At 38.5% G+C, this 22,644-nt stretch overlaps 1 protein-coding gene across 1 annotated transcript in view; it reads left to right on the top strand.

Annotated features, from left to right (window-relative positions):
• SYNE1 (spectrin repeat containing nuclear envelope protein 1) overlaps positions 1-22,644 on the top strand; it is a 246,498-nt gene that overhangs the window by 183,984 nt on the left and 39,870 nt on the right. Inside the window, exons 114-128 of the mRNA XM_017739429.1 lie at positions 7-51; positions 1,500-1,676; positions 2,285-2,437; positions 5,208-5,366; positions 6,098-6,268; positions 8,203-8,336; positions 9,758-9,962; positions 11,184-11,366; positions 12,350-12,496; positions 13,537-13,691; positions 14,002-14,149; positions 17,881-17,975; positions 18,977-19,211; positions 19,917-20,111; positions 21,916-22,041. Coding sequence (XP_017594918.1) covers positions 7-51; positions 1,500-1,676; positions 2,285-2,437; positions 5,208-5,366; positions 6,098-6,268; positions 8,203-8,336; positions 9,758-9,962; positions 11,184-11,366; positions 12,350-12,496; positions 13,537-13,691; positions 14,002-14,149; positions 17,881-17,975; positions 18,977-19,211; positions 19,917-20,111; positions 21,916-22,041 — 2,328 coding nt within the window. The remainder of the gene's footprint in view (positions 1-6; positions 52-1,499; positions 1,677-2,284; positions 2,438-5,207; positions 5,367-6,097; positions 6,269-8,202; positions 8,337-9,757; positions 9,963-11,183; positions 11,367-12,349; positions 12,497-13,536; positions 13,692-14,001; positions 14,150-17,880; positions 17,976-18,976; positions 19,212-19,916; positions 20,112-21,915; positions 22,042-22,644) is intronic.

Genomic DNA, 22,644 nt, shown 5'->3' with positions numbered 1-22,644 from the left:
AAAAATGTAGTAGGACAGAAAGCAATTCAGGATTACGTCCAGAAGTACAAGGTACTAAGTGGCAATATTATTAGTTTTCCATTTGAATTATCCCCTTTATTACTACAGTTAAATATCTATACATTTGTAAGATATAAGTGATCTAGGGAAAAAAAAACCCACCAACTTTGTGGAGTGGTTGGAATTGTACACAAGTTAGAACTGGGCAATCTTTGATACTATGGAAAAGAAGCCAAAACTGCTTTTACTCTGCTGTTTACTTATGGCAGGAATATAATTTTTAATATGCTCACCTTAATTTCCAGGAAAATCCAAAGCAATATGCACATTATTAAACCTTTTTAGATTTGCCAGAGTGGGGGCAGCACTCCAGGTAAGGTCTTGCAAGAGCAGAGCAAAGGGGCAGATTCACCTCCCTTTAACTGCTGGTCACTCCTCTTTTGATGCAGCCCATGATGCAATTGGCCTTCTGGGCTGCGAGCTTACATTGTTGGCTTATGTCCAGCTTTTTTCATCCATGACAACCCCCAAATCCTTCTCTGCAGGGCTGCTTTCAATGAGTTCATCTCCCCAACCCAGGTGCAGCACCTTGCACTTGGACTTGCTGAACTTCATGAGGTTCTCGTGGGTCTCTTGAGGATATCACGTGAGGATACTCTTGATGTCACTGTGTTACTGATAAAGATATTAAAGAGCACTGGTCCCAAAATAGAGCCCTGAGGGACACCACTCATCACCAGCCTCCCCCGGACACAGAGCCATTGACTACAGCCCTCTGGCTGCATCTATCCAGCCAAACCCTTTTCCAGAGAATAGTCCACCCTTCAAACCCATGTCTCTCTAATTTGGAGATAAGGATGTTGTTTGGGACTGTGTCAAAAGCCTTACAGAACTCTAGGTAGATGGCATCAGTCAGTCTTCTCTTGCTGACTGGTGCAGTCATTCCATAGAAGGCCACCAGACTGGTCAGGCACAATCTGCCCTTAGTAAAGCTGTTCTGGCCATCTTGGACCACCTCCTTGGCTTGTATGTGCCTTAAAATTGCTTTCATGAGGATCTGTTCCATGATCTCCCCAGGCACAGAAGTGAGCCTAACTAGTCTGTAGTTCCCCAGATCTTCCTCTCTTCCCTTTGTAAAGATAGGAACAATGTTTCCACTTTTCCAGTCATTGGGTAATTTGCCTGACCTCCATGACTTTTGAAATATGATGGAAAGAGGTTTGACAACAAAATTAGTCAGCTCCCTCAGGACCCTGGAATGCATCTCATCAGGTCCCATAGACTTGTGCCTATTCAGCTTCATCAAGTGGTGCTGAACCTGCTCTTTGCTTACAGTGGGGGGGACTTGTTTTCTAGTTCCTGGTCAATTGTGAAAAAGCCCTTTTAGTTGCATTGTGATAAAGATGTAGCTGGTGAACATTCTTCCTCTGTTTTGCAGGAAGGTGAGAAATTATGGTATTTATGTGCTGCTTTGTTTATTCCGTTGTTTTTTTTCCTAGGGTTTCAAGATAGATTTAAACTGCAAACAGTTGACTGTCGACTTTGTGAACCAATCAGTGCTACAAATCAGCAGCCAGGATGTTGAAAGTAAACGCAGTGACAAAACTGATTTTGCAGAACAGCTCGGAGCAATGAACAGACGTTGGCAGATCCTGCAAGGCCTGATAACAGAAAAGGTAAAGGAAAAAACCTAACTGCTCTGGGGTGAACTTTCAAAATGCATAGAACAATAAGATTATAATGGTTGGAAGCCTCTGCAGGTCATCTAGGTCAATCTCCTACTCAAACAGAGCTGGCTTTACAGTTAGATCAGATTGCACAGGGACTTGGTTGTCTGAGTTTTGAAAATCTCCAAGGAGAGATCCCACAACCTCTTCTGGACAGCTCATTCATGCTTAACCATTCTGGTGGGGGACAGGTTTTTGTCTTGTTCCCAATCAGAATTTCCCATGTTGCAACTTGTGACTGTTATATCTTCTCCTTTCACTGTGTATCTTCCAGAATAGTCCACCTCCATCTTCCCCATGCCTCCCTATAAGGAGCAGACAGCACAGTGAGATGATTCCTTTGCCCTCTTCTTCCCAAGCTGAATGAAGCCAGAGTTCTTATTATTAATTCTATTAAAAATAGTAGATATATTTAAATTTGAATGTCTATACTGTTTTTAAATTCTGAAAGCACTGAATTCCAAGAAGGCACTACTTTGCATTGGTCTTCACTGATTTAATTGACCCAACAATAAATCTAATTGTATGAGAAAGTATATACTCATTTGTCTTTGCAGATCCAGCTCTTGGAAAGTCTGCAAGAATCCTGGACAGAATATGAAAATAATGTGCAGTGCCTAAAAAGTTGGTTTGAAACCCAAGAGAGGAAGCTGAAACAGCAACAAAAGATTGGAGACCAGGCTTCAGTGCAGAGTGCTTTGAAAGACTGTCCAAGAGTTAAAAAAAAAACTTGATAAATCCATGTGAAATCTTCATATTGGTGAGTTCAGTGACTGAACTCCTCTTGACTTCAGAAAGAGAGAGATTTCATTCCTAAGATGCAAGCAATAAAATAAGAAGGAGCAATAATGTCTCAAAGTTGCTTAAAACCAACCAAAGTAATCATTATTTTTACACTGGACATTTCAAAGCATGCCAGGCATACTGAACTAGAAGACCATCAAAAGAATATGTTGTCATATCTGTTAAGCCAGTCTTACAGGGTTTTTCTGCCTTTTCACTATCTTTCCTCCATCCCCCACTTTTTTCCATTCTTTTTCCACCTAATATGTTCCCCTTGACTATTCAGAGAAAAATGCTAGAATCCAAAGAGGTTTCATGCTTTCATTCAGAAAGTTGGGAATCGTTTTTTTGTTGGAGTTTTTTCAAATATTTAATTATCCAGAAAAGGAAAGACAATTATGATTATGATGGGCAGAGATGAGATGAGGCGAAGTGCAGCTATACGTAATGCATGTAAGTTCAAAACCACCACAGTTTTTCACATGAAATTCATGTAAGGACTGCACAGCAGTGAACAGGGTATCACAGTTGTCTCTGAATGTCTTACTCAGAGTAGCATATATTTAAATAGTAAGAAGCTGACTTCTGGAGCTGTCAGGCCAGAGTTAAAGCTTACAGCTGTATAGGCAGAACAGATACTTTTGAATTTATAGACAAGGCCTCTACACAGTATCAGGCATCACATAATTTTTGTTCAAAAGTATTTTGTCCTACTAGATACCGTATAATAAATTTCACACCAGATCAAATTAAAACTCTTTCAGGCCAACTGAATGCATAAAATCTTGGTGTTCTCATCCCCATAAAAGGGAATGAGAAAGTGTATTTATATTTATGTGGCTGTCCTTCCTGCATGAACTTAATTAATGGGACAAATATAGTCTAGCATTCATCTCTTCACAAAGAGAACAACTGGAAATTTATTTAAATGAAATGTATAAAAGAATTTGCTCTTTATTCACCAGTGTATTAAACCCATCTTTGTTTCTGTAAAGGCAAATAAGGTGGTTAGGAGAGATATGTTAGAGGTCAAATTTTTTTCTGAAATTGTTGACCTAAGTTTTCAAACTGTCTGGAGTGTTTAGTTTTAATTCAGGTATCTTTATGGTTTCAGCACAATAAACCCATACAACTGAAGCAAGGGTAATTTAACATAGCCTGACATAATCAGCAGTCTGTGCTTGGCTGGAGTACAAAGCTGAATCTGATTTATCACTTTTTTGGTTCCTTTTGGTCAGGGAAGTTAGCAAATACACTTGAGGAGTTAGTTATGAATGGCAAGACTTTGATCAGCAGAGAAACAAATTGTTTAAGAAATAGCTGTGTCAGACACTCCCAGATATCTGGTTCAACTAGTACAAAAGCTGGAGTTTACTTATTAACCAATGTTAGTTGCTGCTTAGTGTCATATTAATAAGTGAAGTCAACCATTTTTTCCTGTCATAGGTTAGAAATAATAATGCATCTTTAATTCAGTTATGAGTTTTAAATTATAAATAAAAAAGCCCTTTTCAAAGAGAGCTAGAAATACTTGCTGTTCTTGATGTTTCAAACTTTTGCCTGTCTTACGTTCTGAATTTTGGAGCAACCTTGTGTAAAGTTAAATGACTTTTTTTAGTGCAAAAATCCACTTTTTGGAAAGTCAGATTTATTACATTCAACTTAGGAGTGTTTGTGGTGTTGTCAGCTGTTTAAAAAATGACCTATTGCTCTGGCTGTGTCTTGGAACAAGGTCATGGCTAGATGTTTGAAGAAAAGTGAAATAAAACAGAAAAAAAGACTGAGAATACATAGTGCAGCAAAAATGCTCTCACAAATATGTATGTAGACAAAAGTGTGTTGTATTTGTGCAGGGTTAAATTCTGTTAATAAGAAGTGTTTGCAGGACCGCAGAATTTTGCTCCAAATACTTTCCCAGCGACCTAAAATGTAAAGTCTCTTATGGCAATGGTTCACTTGTTGTGTTTTGGGATTCACAGGGAGTGAAATTTTGCTGGAAGATATGGGGTTTCAAGTTGACCAGAGTTCTGTTGTATTCTTTTCTTTCTCTGTTGATCTGTTTCTCTCAGTAAGAAGAGGCTTGCAGAAAATTACAAAATAACCTGAGATCACATGGAGTACTAGTTAGTGTAGGGGTAACACAAGGTTGCTCTCACCTCACAGTCTGCTTTCTGTATGGTACTGGCAAGTAAACACAAAGCTGTGCTGGCCTGAAGCCTACAAGCCACTTTCCCACTCTGCTCAAACTCAGTGTTTGTGCTGCGTGAAGCCCCAGAGCTTCCATATGAGTCAGAGCACTGCAGGACTTTCTTGGCTCTCCCTGCACCATGCTATGAAATTATATAGGTAGTTTCCTGGCTAGGAATGGCTATTTTTAATGGAATTTTTTTACTCTTACAAGAGAGCAAAAGATTATACAGAAGTTTTGTGTAGAGGACGTGCTTCTATTTAAATCAACAACAAACTACTAGACTTTAAAGGGAACATAAAATATTCAGTGAAATTGCTGATGAGTTGTGAATCCCTTGGGAATAAAAAGTCAAAGCATGCCAGCACCTCTCCTGTTTTTTAAACTAAGGAGCTTATGGGCATCTTTATATATCAAGGTATTATTTAGCCAATTAAACAAGCAAAAATACTCAGGCATCTTCTTTTTTTTTTTTCTTTTTTTTTTTCTTTTTTTTTTTTTTTTTTCTCCAGGAATTAGAGGAATCAATAAGAACAAAGGAAAAAGAAGTCGAAAATGTAGAACAGAGTGGTCTTTCTTTGGTACAGAACAAGAATGAAGAAGTCTCTTCTGCTGTTACGAAAACACTGCAAGAAATTAACCATTCCTGGGCCAATTTGGATCACATGGTAAAAGAATCATTAAGCAGAAAATTTCAGCTCCAGGAACAAGGCATGGAGGAGAGGGAGAATTAGCAGTTGCAGCTAGTGGATTTCTTCTGTGTTGTTGGGGAAGAGATTCTAAATCATGTCCCTCTTTCAGTCTCTCTAGCCATCAATTCCCAAGTTTGTGTGTTCATTCCACATAAAATGGGTATAATATTTCTTGTTTCAAGGATGCTTTTAGTCATTGTAATTGAAACTGTTTAGATGCTTTCTGATATTTAGTGTAAAGGTGCCAAATTAACTTCTCAAGCCCACAGGTCTCACAGAACAAGGAAGAGATCAGCATTCATTTTCAGGATTCAAAGTTTGGTCAACATCAGTCTGCCTTCTCAGGAGAAATGCAGTATGTTAGTGCTAGCCTCTCTGCTGACTTCCATAAGCTGATTTCCCTGTCTTAGGGATATGTGTAGTCTCAAGGAGTTTCTCTTGATCCTGCTTTGGACCAAAGTAAAATGAATCTTGACATCTTTACAGTCCCTTCCATCCAACCTTTATAAAATCAAGCAGAACTTTATGCTGTTCCCAGTGTAAGCATAGTTGATGGTTGTACAAAATCTTCATTCTTCAATAGGTTTAAGATTAGGCATGTAGGACAAGAAGCATATGAGATCCCAAGGAAGAAAATAATTTAAACAAATCCCAAATAGCTTGAATGCTTTTAATTTACTTTTGTGTTTATTCCTCCCTCCTCCCAGGTTAGCCAACTGAAGATATTGTTGCAATCGGTTCTTGATCAGTGGAGCATTTACAAAGTGGCTTATGAAGAACTGAACAGTTACCTGACAGAAGCCAGATATTCTTTGTCCCGTTTTTATCTTCTCACTGGTTCTTTGGAAGCTGTGAAAGTCCAAGTTGATAAACTTCAGGTGAAAAGAGTTGATTTTGTCTGAAACTGCACGGATGCAGATGGCTGTACATTTTGGTTCATAAGAAGTGGAAGTACAGACATACTGGCACATTAAAATCACATGACATTAAGAGAGCACATTATAAATGAGCCATTGCATTTTTCATTTTGCAGAAAAATAAATTTGGGATAGTTGTTTCCTTTTAGGTTTTTGATGCTGTTCTTTATAATTTTGAGCCATACTATCAAATTTTTACAAGTTTTTAAGTCATGCTAATGGCCATTAAAACTAAAGTTTCTGATGCTACTTCATCAGGCTTCGGAGTTACAGGCACATGTTGAGATCACATTTTTAGCCCCCTCCAACCTCGCAGTAGATTGATGATCAAAAAAATAATGTTCCAGTAGCTGAGATACTCACATGTTCAAGTAATTTACCTCTGTAAAAAAAGCATGAAATACAAAGTGATTCCTTTTATAAAATTATAAATTAATATTAACGGAAATACATTAATTAAATAAAAATATTCCAATTATTGTTCTATTACATAGAAAGACCTTTTATTTCAACCAAAATTTTAATCTTTGAAATCAAAAATAATTATACAGACATTTCCAGACGCCCAAAGTAAAAGAACTTCTGTTGTTCTTACTCTGTTCTTCTGTTAGTATTTACCAGAAAATTTAGATTTACATTATAATTTAAATAGTTTTGTGATTTGAAGTCCAGAAATATATAAAGCCAAATTATCTAAGCATAGACAGCACTTCTAAAACCAAGATTTAAAGACACTCTAATCATGGACCTTACAGCTATTCTTCTAAGTTTTAATTTTTTTGCACATTAAAGAGAAGGAGTCAGTAAAACAATAGGTGCAGAAAATTGCTTTTTTGCTGATTGTGAATATAAACTCAGCCTGAGATTTACTGGGCTGTTCAAACTGCAATAACATGCATTAAAAATATTTAAGTTTAAATTAAAGGACAAAAGAGCATTTTCACTGAGCCACAGAGTGGGTAAGGTTGGAGGGGCCACAGTGGATCATCTGGCCCAACCTCCCTGCTCAGGCAGGGTTGTCAGGAGCACATGGCGCAGGATTGTGTCCAGAGGGTTCTTGAATGTCTCCAGTGAGGGAGACTCCACAGCCTCTCTGGGCAACCTGTTCCAGTGTACGGTCACGTGCACAGTAAGGAAATTCTTCCTTGTGTCCTGGTGGAATTTCCTATGCATCAGTTTCTGCCCATTGCCTCTTGTCCCATTGCTGGGCACCACCAGAAGAGCCTGGCTCCATTTTCTTGGCACTCCCTCCTGCCTTTAGATATTTCTGTACAATAGTGAGGTCTCCTCTCAGTTATCTGTTCTTGAAGCTGATCAGGCCCAGCTCCCTCAGCCTTTCCTCATAAGAGAGGTCATCAGCCTCACTCCCCTCCGCTGGACAAAGCACACTTCCCAGAATGTCATAGGTTAGCAAGCCAAACCAAACTACACTGACACAAACCACTAGACTGACAGACGTACATCAGGATGGTAACTGGAAGAGCAAGAACCTTATTTTCAGAATATGGCTTGCTTTATGTTACTACTTTTTCATCTTGTTCTAAACAGGAAAATGTTATATAGTTAGTTTTCTTCCATCTGTTAATTTTTTAAGTCTGAATCAGTCCATGTGCTTACTCATTCTGTACAAAAGTACTTGTTTAGAATAATTTCTTTTACCGTATTTTTACATTTTGCAAAAATACAAGATTAGAATTTACTTTTTGCTAAATTTTATATAAAATCAAATTATCCAAGAACAATATTTATATTAAACAACCTTCTATTTATATGAAACACATGAAATCAAGTTTTCATTCATAATCTAATGCAATTGATACATACTATTTTGAAATGTTTCTACATCATGGAACTTTAATAACTCATGGTTTTGTTTTGTTATTATTCTACTTTAGAGCCTACAAGATCAATTGGAAAAACAAGAGAGCAGCTTACAGAAATTTGGTTCTGTGACAAATGAATTGTTGAAAGAATGTCACCCACCTGTGACTGAAACACTTACCAACACTTTGAAAGAAGTGAATATGAGGTAGAAAATGTCTGTGTTAAACTTTCATTTCAGTAGCAAATCTGTATTTATCCACTACCCAGTTTTCCATTATCTCTATTTTTCTTATATTTTATTATTTTAAGTTCCTGAGGTCATGAGGGGTTTGTTGGAACAGGGCACTATTATTCCTTTTGCCAAGGACTGGAGTAAAACTCTCATTTACTGTTAACCATAAAAGAAATACCTTCTCCAATGAGCATTTGGACATTACCGTCAGTAGTTTTGCTCTATGCTTGACTGCCAACCAAGATTCATAAATACCATGCTGGAAAATAATACTGCACTTGAAATTTGAGAATTGTGTCTGAAAATTTTGTTTGCAGTGGTTCAGTGGTTTGCATCAGGTTCCCCAAATTTTAGGTTATTATTTCTAGTTGTAGGAAGAGCATGATAGGCGGGAAGATCTGAGCTCCTCACCAGTACCTTGGCAAACAGATTCCTGAGCTTTAAATTCAGGCAAGAACCAGTAAAAGGGTTTACTCAGAGCAGATCCAGGAAGAGAGGATCCAAAAGGAAAAAGATAGTTTTGTGGAAAGCTGGAAATTTTTTTGAAAACAGTCATGCCAAATTTATTTTAGTCTCTGTTCAGTCCTGTCCTAGAAACTGGAAGTGGGGGGAGGGATTATTTAGCCCCATTTCAAAACAGATACTGTAGAATTTAACCATTTCAGTGATGGCTGACAGAATTTTTTGCTTCAGAACCTTTGCTTTTTCATCATACAGTAATAATTGAGAAATATTGTGGTTTTCTTTGGTAAGGAAACAATTAGGCAGTTTGATAACTGCCAGCACATTTGAGAATGTATGTGTTCTTGGCTGCTATTAGAGCAAAAAATTCAATGGGGGATTATTATAAGAAATAATTCAAAGGGAAATTGCTTATTTAATTGGATAATATAAATATAAAGATTTTTAATATGTCTGGGAGTATTTTACAAGTGAGTTACAAAGAGCTTTATGACTTAAACCCTCTGTGTCAGAGTTTGGGAGGAAATTGCAGGAGAAAAAATGGTGTCTTGTTTACATATGTTCTGGGCCTCTTAGGTCCTCACAGGAATCTGCTATTGGCAGTGCATGGTTGGTCACGGATGCTCTGTGAGGCTGAGGGTACTAAGTGGAAATAGCAGGAGATTCACTTCAAAAAGGGTGCTGCAGCTCTGATCACAATCATTAATAAACAGCATCCAAGATGTAGCACAGATCAGACACATTGTGACAGGTCAGAACAGCCTGCCAGCATATTTGTTGGTTTGGTATTTTTGTTATCAAATGTCTGGATCTTGATTATTACCAAATTTTTTAAAAGTCAAGAGGCCATGGGAAACAGCAGAGAGGAAGAGGGACACATATAGTTGTTGTGGACTCCCAGGCTTCGATCACTCATGCAGTCTCTTCACCAGGTGGAACAACCTCCTGCAGGAGATTGCGGAGCGGCTGCGTGCCAGCAGGGCCCTGCTCCAGCTGTGGCAGAGGTACAAGGACTGCTACCAGCAGTGCTCTTCCACAGTCCATCAGCGAGAAGACCAGACCAATGAACTCCTGAAGACTGCAACCAGCAAAGACATTGCTGATGATGAAGTTACTACTTGGATTCGGGACTGTAATGTATGTTCAGTTAAGCTTTGCAGCTTTTCTCAGCTCTGGGGGCTAAAAAAACATCTCAAGAGGCTCTCCATTACTAAACTCTATAGTTGGTATTTTAGAATAGAATCTTGTATATTAACATCTTTCATTTTACTGATGCAGCTTAGGCACAGGAGAGACAGCTTTACATCTGCTACCCAAATCTCATGAGTGTCTCTAAATTTTGATCCCTCCATTAGTTGCTGTGGTGTTGTTTCAGAAGCTGGTATCTAAAGTCTTCTCTCTGGAGAAGGTGCATAAATTATATCATTTGATTCAGCCTTAAGTCCCTGCTTAATGAAGGTATTCTTGCTTGGGAAAGTATCTCTACCAAGTCTTCTGAGTTCCTTATAATAGAAAGAAACACAAAATCCATCGACTGTATTCCCACCAATCAAGACCATTCACATTTTCAGAATGATGGAGATGTCTTTATACTTCATTATGGAAGGACACCATTCACTCTGAAACCTTGATATTCTTCCTTTTTCAAGATTTTATCTCAAGATACAAGCAGAGTAGTTTGTCTTCTCTCTGTGCTTACATTTTGGTTCTTTTGAGCTTAAGTTAATGTTAAGTGTCATTGACCAAAAAAATAAAATATTAATTATCTCAATGCAAGCAAAATAATTACAGTGAGAAAAATAAACATGTTAGTGTTAAAAAATAAACATGTTCATGATTTTTCAGAGCATTTGCTGCCATGGTCAGGCACCATGGACTGGCAATTCAAATTGTTCGGTTCAAATAATTTATTTCCTGATGTCCCATTCTTTAACCATTGTGTTAGGCTATTTAACAAAGTTATTTTTTCAGCCCTCCTGGTAAATCATAGCAGGAAGAAAAGGGGGATCTACACTTGAATCAATTCACAGTGAGGGCTGCCACTGCTTAGGACCATCATGTCAGTAAATTCAAAGGATTTCTTTCAGCAGTTACTGTCTCATCAACAACTCAGGCTTGCTCAAAGGTAGCTGAGCAGTGTCTTTTTTCTGTTCCTTTCTGTACAGGTTCTTTGACGTATCTTTTTATTTTTTGACTCATACAGAATGTAACTGGAAACTTTAATATTGAAATGCAGTAATAAATAGAAGTTTTCCTTACAGTGCTTGAGTTCAGTCATTTCATTCTTCCTTTAAATCAGGGGATTAAATCGGAGTGTCATGTTAACTATTCATGTCCTTATTCAATGTGATGCCACAGGATGTACTCACAGATTTGAAAACAGCCCAGGAGTCACTGGTTATTCTTCAAGAACTGGGGGAGGAGCTAAAACGCCAGGTGGAGGCTTCAGCAGCAGCAGCCATACAGTCTATTCATCTCTCTCTGAACCAGAATCTGTCAAGCCTAGAGCAGGCGCTCCGCAAGCAACAGGCTGCACTTCAGGTATGCAGACAGTGTTAACAGTCCTCAAATGTGATCGTCCTGTGGTACCTGAAAAGATATAAATTAGCTAAATCTGCCTGGGAAAAGAGGGTAGTGTTACCTGTTCATCAGCCTTTCCTAGACTTCCCTGGAAGCCAAAGCTGAGAGTAGAAAATATGCTGAAGTCCAGGAAAGAGACTTTGGAAGAAGGTCCAAATTCTGGGAAGAGGATACCAAATCTCATGCAGGAAAATGTCTGGAATGCCAGGGTGGCCAGGCTTTCTGCACGCAACAGTAGTGCTAACAACTGTATCCACAGCTACTGCTCCCCTGAAGACAACCACTTTTCCCACCTGTTTCTTTAACAGTAAAAGAAACGAGAGATTCGGAATATTGTGTGGAATTGATTTTTGTGGTTCCTATTAGTGTCAGTGATCAAACTGATGCCTACCATTTGTGTCAAAGCCTATTTAATAGAGGTTGCCAAATTGCTTGTGTCACCAGGGACTGAAGAGCAAAAAAGGAGTGGAAGAATGTATTCCATAGGAAACTATTAGGTTGAAAAAGCCACAAAGGTAGCAGCTTCTGTTTGAGAGAAAAGAGGATTTACCCAAGAAATCCAGAAGTGTCTGAGATGTGCTTATAGTATCACTGTGCTGTGAGAAGACAAAACACAGGAAAAGTTCTTAATTTAAAATTGCAATAGAGTGACTAGTCATCTCTGCTGGCAGTAAATTAAACAGGGGAGTTACTTTCATAAAAGAAAGTTAGAAAAGGTTATAAGGAGATAAGCACTTTGCTGAAATGTTACCTTTCCTATGATCAAAAATCCTCTTCTAACCTAAAAAAAAAGTCAAACTTATTCCACAGTCTGCAAGCAAAGCAGCAGTTACAATTGCTACTAGCCAATTCAACTGTTAGCAAATCTGTAATGAGAATAACCAGGAGTGTAATGTCAGTAAGGAGGCTGCAAAACCAAAACTGTGGATCCTTTTGTATTCAAGGCTGGAGCCCTGGACTATCAAACCTTTGCCAAGAGCCTGGAAGTCCTGGAGACCTGGATAACAGAAGCAGAAGAAACATTGAAAGAACAGGATCCCAGTCACTCATCTGATGTCTTGGCAATACAGAGTAGAATGGAGCAACTCAAGGTGACTAATAAACACAGGAAGTGCTGGGGTTTTTCCTCTGTTATTTGTAGTACAGGGTATGCACAGATACCACACATGCATTCTATATGTGGTAAAGGACTATCACTCATGAAAAGTGTAAGACTGAGAACTTGGAAGTTTGATGGCAGACAAGGAATGATTGTTACGTTGTCCCTGAGTAAAGTTGAGAAGGACAGTCAAACTTTTCCAGAGTAAAATTAATAACGGATAAAAATGGGAATGGAAACTTCAACAGTTTTTGGAGATTTCCTTCATCTTGTTTTCTCACAACTTTTTTGAATTTATTAATTCCTGTCTCAGTGGTATCTCATTTAGGTATGAAGTAATTCATACATTTTGGGTATCTTGATATACTGAAGAAGCATTCATACTTTGTACTGTCATCTCCATTTAAGGTCTTGCACACTTCTTTTTGTGGGGCTTCTTTTTTCCCTCTCCTTCTTTCAGTGGCCATGACAAGAAGTTGCTGAACTTTGTCATGTAGGCTGTTTTTGTCATTTTAATCTTCCATTCTTTTTCTATCAAGATTAACTATAGACAGAATTCCACTTTGGACATGATAAAAAGCAGAGCATTTTCCTTATGTAGTGAATTGAGTATTTCTGTACTGCAAAACAAAAACCTAGAAATAAAAAGTTGAATAATTTCAGTGGGAATTTTCCAGCCTAGAATTCAGGCTAAGGAGCAAGGAATAAAGCTCATTTATTTTGACAGTAAAAATGTATGGCTTCGAACACCAGCCTACTTCTGCAGCTCTGAACTGTAAATCCCCCATTCAGCAAAACACTTCAGTGCAATTTGAGTATACTTCTCTGCACACATTTAAACATGAACTTCTCCTGGTCTGGAACCAGAAGATGAAAACTGGAAATGCAGTTTTTTCCTGGCATAGAGATTGCTGACCACTTGGTGGCAACCAAGGCCGTTCTAAATTTAAATGAGTGTTAGTTCATAATTTTGAAGTCAATAATAATGTAATTCCTGAACTTCCCAGTTATCACTTTTATTGTTTGTTGCAGAGTCAAATGCTGAAGTTCAGCAGCATGGCCCCAGATTTGGACCGTCTTAATGAGCTGGGTTACAGGCTTCCTCTGAATGACAAAGAAATCAAAAGGATGCAGAACCTGAACAGACATTGGTCTCTGATCTCATCTCAGACTACAGAGAGATTCAGGTGGGGATAAATAAAGATTGTTACACAGTTTTCTTCAGTTACAAGTTAGAAAGTATACCTTTTGCAGAATATAGAAAATGTTTCAGATATTTTATTAACCAAAGTTCCTTTTTTTTGGTGTACTTAAAAGTAAAGAGCAAAGCCATTGAGCTGAGAAGTAGGTTTTGGCACAAATTACCGTAATTTGAAATGAGTAGGACTGCTTCTTTTCCAAGTATTGGCTAAATAAACTGAATGAGGCAGCTAAGTGGGAAAGGTGTTACCATCTGATTTGGAGTTACCTGAATCCATCTTTCTTCCTTTCTTTCAGTAAGCTGCAGTCTTTCTTGCTGCAGCAGCAGACCTTCTTGGAGAAATGTGGAACTTGGATGGATTTATTAGTTCAGACTGAGCAGAAGTTGGCAGTAGAGGTTTCAGGAAACTACCAAAGGCTTTTAGAGCAACAGAGGGAACACGAGGCAAGTAATCATGTATATTTATACATAGCTAAAACACATACTATTTATACATAGAAGGAATGCACATTCTTTTTTTGAATGATACAGTAGCATGCCTTGAATTGTATTGGTGTGCACCTTCTGTTAAAAACAGAAGCATGCAAATATGTTAACAATAGCCAGTGTGGAGGAGGATGTGAGTGTCTGTGTTTGTGCATAATGCGTCACTATGCCTATGAGTGCATCCCCTACATTTAGTCTACTTCAGTCTGGTTTGTACCAAGGAAACCAAAGCTCCTGCAAATACCTAACAATTCTCATGCCATTTGGTTCTTTGTCTTCAGTCATAACTGGAGAAAATATCTATTCTGATTTTGTTTATTTGTTACTAAATTATCATTGCATATAGCATAGAACATGTTAAGAGTTTTTTGTCAGTTACCATGTTATATGACTCACCATGGCGCCTCCATTTGATAACATTTCCTTGGAGAACAAACTGAATTGGTCTTTGCTGCATGCTGGAGTCGTTTGTCTGTTTGTAACAAATCAAGAACTAGCACAGCTTTTGCTGCAGGGAAAAACTGATTCAGAGTTTTTACTAGTACTAGATTCAGAGTTTATGATTCTTCTGTGAAGTCAAGTGGTGCACATTTTTTCTCCACCCATATTGTTACTGCCAAGAATCCTGGTAAAGATCAAGTAAAAGAAGTCAATTTTCATACCAGAGCTCCCATGTGGCTGCAGTAGTTTCAGTTCCCACAACTTTTTCAGCTGACCTTCCCCTAGACTCAGGCCAGATTACAGGAAGAGTTATGTCCTTCCCCTTCGCTTGCCTTATATCTCACAGCATAGTGTTTGAATGAGTGTCTGATAGCAAAAAGTAATTCACAACCATTTTTAGCGTACGTTTGCTTTAGCATCTAACTGCCTTTGCTTTCACAAATGTCATCCATTTAATTTCCTTTCGTTGCTGCCAGCATTAACTGGACAGTCTCTTTGTAAGTTTAAACATCTCAGGTCTTTGAGATTTGAATGTCCAGAAATTTTTACTAAGTGGATAATTTCCTATTGTTGTTGTGTCTAGTCATAGCTGTAATTTTTTGAAGGGAGTTAGGGCAATCTTCTTGCATTTGTTTGTCTTGAGATCTCAGCTTAATTCTCTCCTGAAACCTTGATCTGAGCAGATGAATGTTACTTGGACACTCTGTTTAAGCCCTTTTTTTGCAACTGTGAAGTCATCTCAGAATAAGATAATTAATATCTGGTCTTCTAAATACTGCAGTTCATCCTAAAAAAAGAAACCTGATTTTTTTTTTTTTTTTTAAGTCTTATTTTTGGCTTTTTTTATAATCAAAATGTATTCATTACAAAGTGTCCTTTTCAGTGCTTCCTGATAGTCACAAAAATTTTTCTTTCCACTCCTTGTGGCTGAAAGGGTCTAATCTCAACTTCTTGAGGTGCATTTCCACATTGTTTTGCTTTGTATTTTTGAAAATAATGAGAAAATGTTCTGTCCACCTGAATTCCCAGGATGGATATTGAAATGCTTCCAGCTCTGTTATTGCCTTTCCAGTGACTCATAACTTTGCTGGTTTTTACCCAAAGAAGACCCCAACCACCTCAGTGGCCTTATTTAGAAATATCTTCCTGGTGAAGTTTACAAGGTGGCGGTGATAGCTTTTACAGACATCATGTGCTAACACTGACATCTGCATCAGTCTGCCAAGACAATCTCATAATCACTCTTGCATGGTTCTCCAGTACATGGCACAGTGCTTGAGACTCCCATGCAGTGGGAATTCACTGAGACAAGTGCTTGAAAAATGCTGGCAGGGGAAGGGGAAGGAAGTTCCTTGCCAACTCAATTACCGAATTTTTTACTGTGTGCTGGTGTTGTCCATTTCAATGCTTGCCCTCCTTTCCTCCTCCTTTGAATACCTATTTCTGTGATTCATGGTGATCTACATATGAGAATAAATTTGGGTGACAAGTAGTCCCAGGTAATGGGGTATCCCTCTTATGTACAGAGTGTAAATATGGAAAGGAAGTGGATGGTGACCGAAATATCTCTACTTTTGTGTAGGGCTTGAATACATCTGCTCTAAGCAGAGTTCCTCATGTTCTATAAGCTTTTATTTCACCTGTCCTCCTAAAAAAGTATTAAAATTTTCCCTTTTGGAGGAATTGGTTTTGCTGGTTTTTAGTTTTGGGGTTTTTTCAGGTTTTTGAGGGGGTTTTTTGGGGGAGGGGGATGGTTGGGTCTTTGGGCAGGGGGAGTTGTTTAACAAGTTGCAACCAGTTGTGTTGTTTAGTCTCAATCTTTCAAAAGTGCTGGTAGATGCTGTTGCCTTCTGTGCCTCATGTCCCGTAACTTGACAAAAATAGATGTAAAATTTCTGCCTTTTTGCTCAGCTTTCTGAAATTCTCAGTGCCACACTTGTGGCTTCATTCATGTGATAATAATAGTGTTCAGTTTCCTTCTGATTCAGGCTCAGTCAATGATAAGTGCCAGGGTATTCAAAGAACAGTATCAAATATTTCTGTGAAGAAACCAGACAACATTCTTTCTTTCTATGGGAAAATTTATGACCTGAGTAGAATTTTCAGAGTTAACTCAGTGATTCAGAGAGGCAAATCTCATTTTGAAAAATTACTGCATCGTCTAGAAGTCCTAAACTACACGCAATGTGCTTGAGAGGTTTAAGTGTGCAGGTGCCAGTGGGTGTTTTGCTGGCAGGTGCAGATGCAGGGATTGTTACTATCACGATTTGAGCTGGCAGGAGGCCATATAACAAGAGTGGTCTAGACTTGGAGAATAGTGCCTCTTAGTTCAGGCAAGGGTGAACTTCTGTCAACTGCAAATACCATCACTAACTAAAGAAGAAAAATCCAAAGCTTCATACCAGTTTACTTTTTCTTCCAATCTCTCAGTAAACCTTTTGAGCACAGAGTGGGTCCAGTGTGTGCCTGAGCGCGCCTTCATGAACATAAAAATATTCCTGAAGAACCTTACGTAGAGACATAGTTCATTACTAAAAGAAAGGATGTTTTTAAAAATAAATTTAATTAGTATATACACTTGAGTTATGTTTGCTTAGGTAGTAATTAGGTAATTTTTTGTCTTAAGTTACATTTAAGTAATAAGAGGGTTTTAAAAATATTGTGGAAGTTGATTATGCTATTATTATTTGTGAGGAAAATGAATATGAAAATGTGGAAAAAATGGAAAATTGATTTCTAGCTCCTATACATTTCTTTTATAGAAAATTTATAGTCTATTTCTTTTAAAGTTCTATTGGCAATGTAGAAGTGTATTAAAAGTTTATATAACACTCTCACACACAGTCTGTGTAACAAGGCAAAAGATTATAAAATTCTTCAACGTGTCAGAAAATAAAAAGTGCCCTTTCTTTTTACAAGCGAAAAATACCTTATCTGGATTTTGTTGTAAATTACATTGTAAATTATGATGTCAATAATACAACTGTACTCAGAAACATAAAACCTAGATCCTGTTGATATAATTTATCTTTATAATATTGGTGTTGAGGAACTAATATTAATTACTAGAAGCAGCAAGTAAATCTAAAATGAGAGTTTTCAATATGTTTCTACTAAGGTCATGACAAAACTCCCATTGAATTAATCTGACATGAGATTAAATATATAAAAATTCATTTTTATCAGTGCATACAGACAGAATTAAAATGTAAGATCTTATTTTAACATCCTTGTCTCCTGTACAACAGCTATTCCAGGCAGAGATGTTCAGCCGCCAGCAGATTTTGCATTCAATTATCTCTGATGGGCAGCACCTCCTAGAACAAGGACAGGTGGATGACAGGTAGACATTGCTGTATTGTTGCTGCTGCTGGTTATGTGAAGTAATACTTAGGCTAGTGGGAGACTTCCTAACAGAGGAGGTGGCAGATGGCAGTGTTCAGATCATGCTCTTCTGAAGTGGAAGTTACTACTGCTGTGGTTAAGCTGTTAATTAGCCAGATCTTAAGACAGTGTTCATTAGAATGCTATGGGGTATGTGAATGCGTTTGGGAATACAAAAACCTTCTGAGGCTGCTTCTCTGACAAAGATTTGTCTTGGAATATCAAGCATGCTCCATACATATCTGTTTCAATGTATTTTCAAAATGTCGCTTTCACCAAAGGAGCCTGCACTGACACATTTAATGGATTTCATTTGATTTATGCCACCTGGGGATTTGCCTCTACCAGGAGGATTCCCTACTGCCATTTAAGAACACCTGCAGCCTTAATGTGATGTAGTAGGAATTCATTGTTACCTAGGATTTTATTTTAAAAACTTGTGGTCAAATGAATGAGAATCAGTGGAACACCGATGGTTTCACACTTGTGCATATACACTGACTTTGCTAAGGTTATCATGGTACTAAGATGAACTGTTTATTGGAATATGAGAATTTTATTAATGCTATGTGTATCTTACTCCTGCTTTGTACTCAGTAGTAAATCTGGGGGTGAATTGTGAAATCTCCATGATTTACTGTGAATTTGACTAATCCAAACTGGCAAAACCTGTGGGTTTTCTTTGTGTATTTCTGGGAAGATGGTAGAAGAGTCTTGTACATTAAAGGTTTGGGGTTTTACAGTCTCAATTATTGGATCCCTTTAATTCTCCCGGTACTTGAAGTGTGAAGTTCTTAGCCTCAGACAGCCTTCATGAGACTTCAGTGCTTTTCTCTTAATGTCTTTTAACTGACAGACAGACACCTTTTCTGTGTGCCTTTTCCCTTCAGATTATTTCTTGAAGCAAATATATCGAAGTATGAAGGTTACTATGTATTTTTATTAATCTATTTGTAATAGGGATGAATTTAATCTGAATCTGACTCTTCTGAGTAATCAGTGGCAAGGAGTAATTCGCCGGGCACAGCAGATGAGGGGGATCATTGACAGCCGGATTCAGCAGTGGCAGCGCTACAGGGAGATGGCGGATAAGCTGCGCAAGTGGCTGCTGGAGATGTCCTGTCAGCCAGTGACTGAACTGGGCAGCGTTCCTATCCCACTGCAGCAAGCAAGGGTGCTGCTGGATGAAGTGCAGGTATGCCCAGTGTGTTTGAAGAAAAAGGAAAAAATCCCTGCCTTTTTTACAGTCTTCACCATTTAAAACATTGTTTTAAATGTCTTAAGTTCAGCCTGTCTGCTCTGCCAGTTCTTGTTTGGAACTGGTGTAACATCAGAAGCAGTAGCATGATGGAAGCAAAGTTGGAGTGCATAAAGAACACGAAATAGAGAACTTACTGGGCCCTCCTCACAAGCCGTGTTTGCTTCTGTTTTTGCTTTCAGCCAGTGTCACACTGAAACGGTCTTGAAAAGATAGTGATGACCTGTTTGAGGAATGTATACTAGATAACAAGGATTCCTTGAGTGTCCATCTTCATGTGAGGTTAACAGTATCTAGTGAGCAGTTTGGTGTCTTCGAGCTTTTTAGCTGGAAGGTGGATATAATGATAATAACCCTTATAAACATAACAGCTCGAGAGGAACTCTTTCTCTTTAAGAGCAATTGAGACACTGACATTAGTGGGGAGAAAGAAGTCTTTCATGTCTTTATCTCCTTTGAGAAATTTTATAAATGTCTGCTGCAATAAATGATTGTGAAAATGTTAAGGTAAAGCATTTGGGCCGTAGTTCGTGCGTAAGACAGGGTATGCAACCAGTTAAAGTATGGCCTTGAGAGTGAATTACTGAATTGTTAATTGTAATTAAAAAGACAAAGCTGACAGAAAACTATTAATATTTTCAGCTTAAAGAGAAAGTTCTCTTAAGGCAGCAAGGGAGTTACATCCTCACAGTGGAAGCTGGGAAACAACTGCTGCTCTCTGCTGACAGTGAAGCTGAGGCAGTCCTGCAGGCAGAGCTTACTGAAATCCAGGAGCGCTGGAAGATAGTTAGCACTCAACTGGAGCAACAAAAGAAACAGCTTGCTTTGTTGCTAAAAGTAAGTGTGCAATTTCTTCTGTACTTCTTCAGCAAGTTTGTGCTTTCTTACTGTGAACCCTGGTGAAGGAAAGCATTCTCAAGGGACAAACACAAATACAGGAACTGCACATGCAGTACATGAATTAACAATTTCCCTTCACCACCTCTGAAACTGGGAGTGGTAACACTTCACAACAGGCTTGCCCGTCAGTTGATATATTTTGACTGATATTTCCAGAATACTGCCAATAAAATATATTCATACCACTCCTATTTTCAAAATAGAGCAAAAATTTCTTTTATTTTGTACAATTTTGTTTAATTTTTATACATATTTGTATTGGGTTTGAGTGGCAAATTGTTTCTAGGGGGAAGCTGCAGGGATGACTTCTGTGAGAAGCTGCCAGTAGCTTCTCCTGTGTTTGATGGAGCCAGTGCTAGCAGGCTCTGTGTTGGACCCACTGCTGACCACAGCTGAGCCCAACTGTGATGGTGGGATAACAGAATTAAGAAGATTAAAAAAAAAAAAATTACTGTGCAGGAGCAATTGCATCCAGAGAGAGGAGTGAGACAGTGTGACAGCAGCAACTTTGCGGACACCAAGGTCAGTGAAGGAGGGCGAGGAGGTGCTCCGGCAGCCAGAGCAAGATTATCATCCAGCTCATGGTAGAGACACAGAGCTCTACAATGGAGCAGATATCCACCCACAGCCCATGGAGGTCCATAGGGAATCAGAGATGCACCTGCAGCCCATGGGCGGACCAGAGCAAGTGGATACCCAAAGGAAGCTGTGACCCCATGGAAAGCCCACACTAGAACAGTTTTGCTGGCAGAACCTCTGACCCCGTGCCAGACCCTTGTTGGAGCAGTCTGTTCCTGGGGGTCTGGAAGGAATCCGTGGAAGGGAGTCTCTCTAGAGCAGTTTGTGAGGAACTGCAGCCTGTAGAAAGTACTCATGGAGAAGTTCATGGAGGATTCTCTCCTATGGGAGGGACCCCGTGCTGGAGCAGGGCAAGAGTGTTAAGAACATGCCAGACTATTGTCACGCTATATGTCACCCATATTATTTGATATGGGTAGTTCTTCCTCAAGATGATCATGAAATACTGGCATAGATTGGGAGAAAAGGAAGGAGAGAAGTACAAAGGCAGTGGTAGAAGGAGAATATCTTGAAACAGAAGACTTCGTTTCAATACAATGCAAGTTTCAGTACAAGTTTTGTATTTTCTGGTATCATACAACTGCCATTCTTTTTGGGTTATCATTATTATGGTCCTTCTATCTTACTATAAGGCTTTAACAAGCAGGTGAGGCAGGTAAAACCATACTGTCACTTGACATGGTTTGATTGCATTGGATACATTAAAAAATTTTGGAAAGTATACAAGCACTAAAGCAGGGTGTAGCTGCTAGAATCCTGATTTAAAGAAGATACTACACAAACTTCAGTCTGCCCTAAATTTTCAGTTTCCCCACCCACTTTTTTTTTCCCAGCGATTAATGCACCTGAATGAAGCTCTTGTCAAAGAATAGTAGTGCAGACATTCAATAAAGGAAGTGGAAAATTAATTTTGCCAGGGAGAGACTTTCCTGAAAGGATGGAGTTGGATCTAGACAGCGTATTAATAACAGAAGACCTTGTGTATTTCTACTAACAGAGACCTACACACAAAAAATTCAACACAGTTCTACACAGGACTCAAGATCTGAGACTTGAAGTACCATTTAGAGGGAGATTTCAGGGCATGTTATTTCTAGGCAAATCAACTGATGTAAGTATAACATAGATTAGAACTGAAGTCTAATAAACATTCTGCTTTCAGGACTGGGAGAAATGTGAAAAGGGCATAGGAGACTCCCTGGAGAAGCTACGATCATTCAAAAAAAAGCTTTCTCAGCCATTGCCAGATCACCATGACGAGTTGCATGCAGAACAGATTCGTTGCAAGGTAAAGCACTTTTTCTCTGTTGATTGTCATCTCTTCTTTGCCACCTCTTCTGTTGTTAATTGGCTTCATATTACTGACTATGCAAACCAGGCAAGAAACTATCCATATAACACATGGACACCATAATACCAGAGTGATCTCACCATAATGCAAATCCTGCAGAGTAAATGCAGATCTGAGGGAAGGATACCAGAACAGGGTCTGAAAAATACTGTAGAAGGGCTGTGTATTTGTGTGTTTTTATTATAGAAATTCTAACCTCAAATTTAAACTCATAGTATCTAAACTTCCTGTTTAGTGCTTTTTTATTTGAGCTGAAGTGACCATGGGGGATTTAAAACAACACTTTTAGGCTATATTATTTGCATTTTAGAAGTGGAATACAACTTGAAAATATTTTCAATACAGAGTGTCCAAACCAGTACTTGAACTTCCCAGATACCTTTGAACTTTGGCGAGTTGAGTAGTACCTTAGTTTGCAACTTCTTATCATGTATCATTCTGTACTGGGGAGATAATACCATCATAAGTCTGAAAATATTGGTACATTTGGAGTTGATGTTTTCTTTTTCTTTTAAATGGGGCTGAAACAGTCTGCTTGAC

Source organism: Corvus brachyrhynchos, unplaced genomic scaffold (assembly GCF_000691975.1).
Source record: "Corvus brachyrhynchos isolate BGI_N302 unplaced genomic scaffold, ASM69197v1 scaffold14, whole genome shotgun sequence".
Classification (NCBI taxonomy): Eukaryota; Metazoa; Chordata; class Aves; order Passeriformes; family Corvidae; genus Corvus; species Corvus brachyrhynchos.
This window is presented reverse-complemented; position numbering and strand designations above follow the sequence as displayed.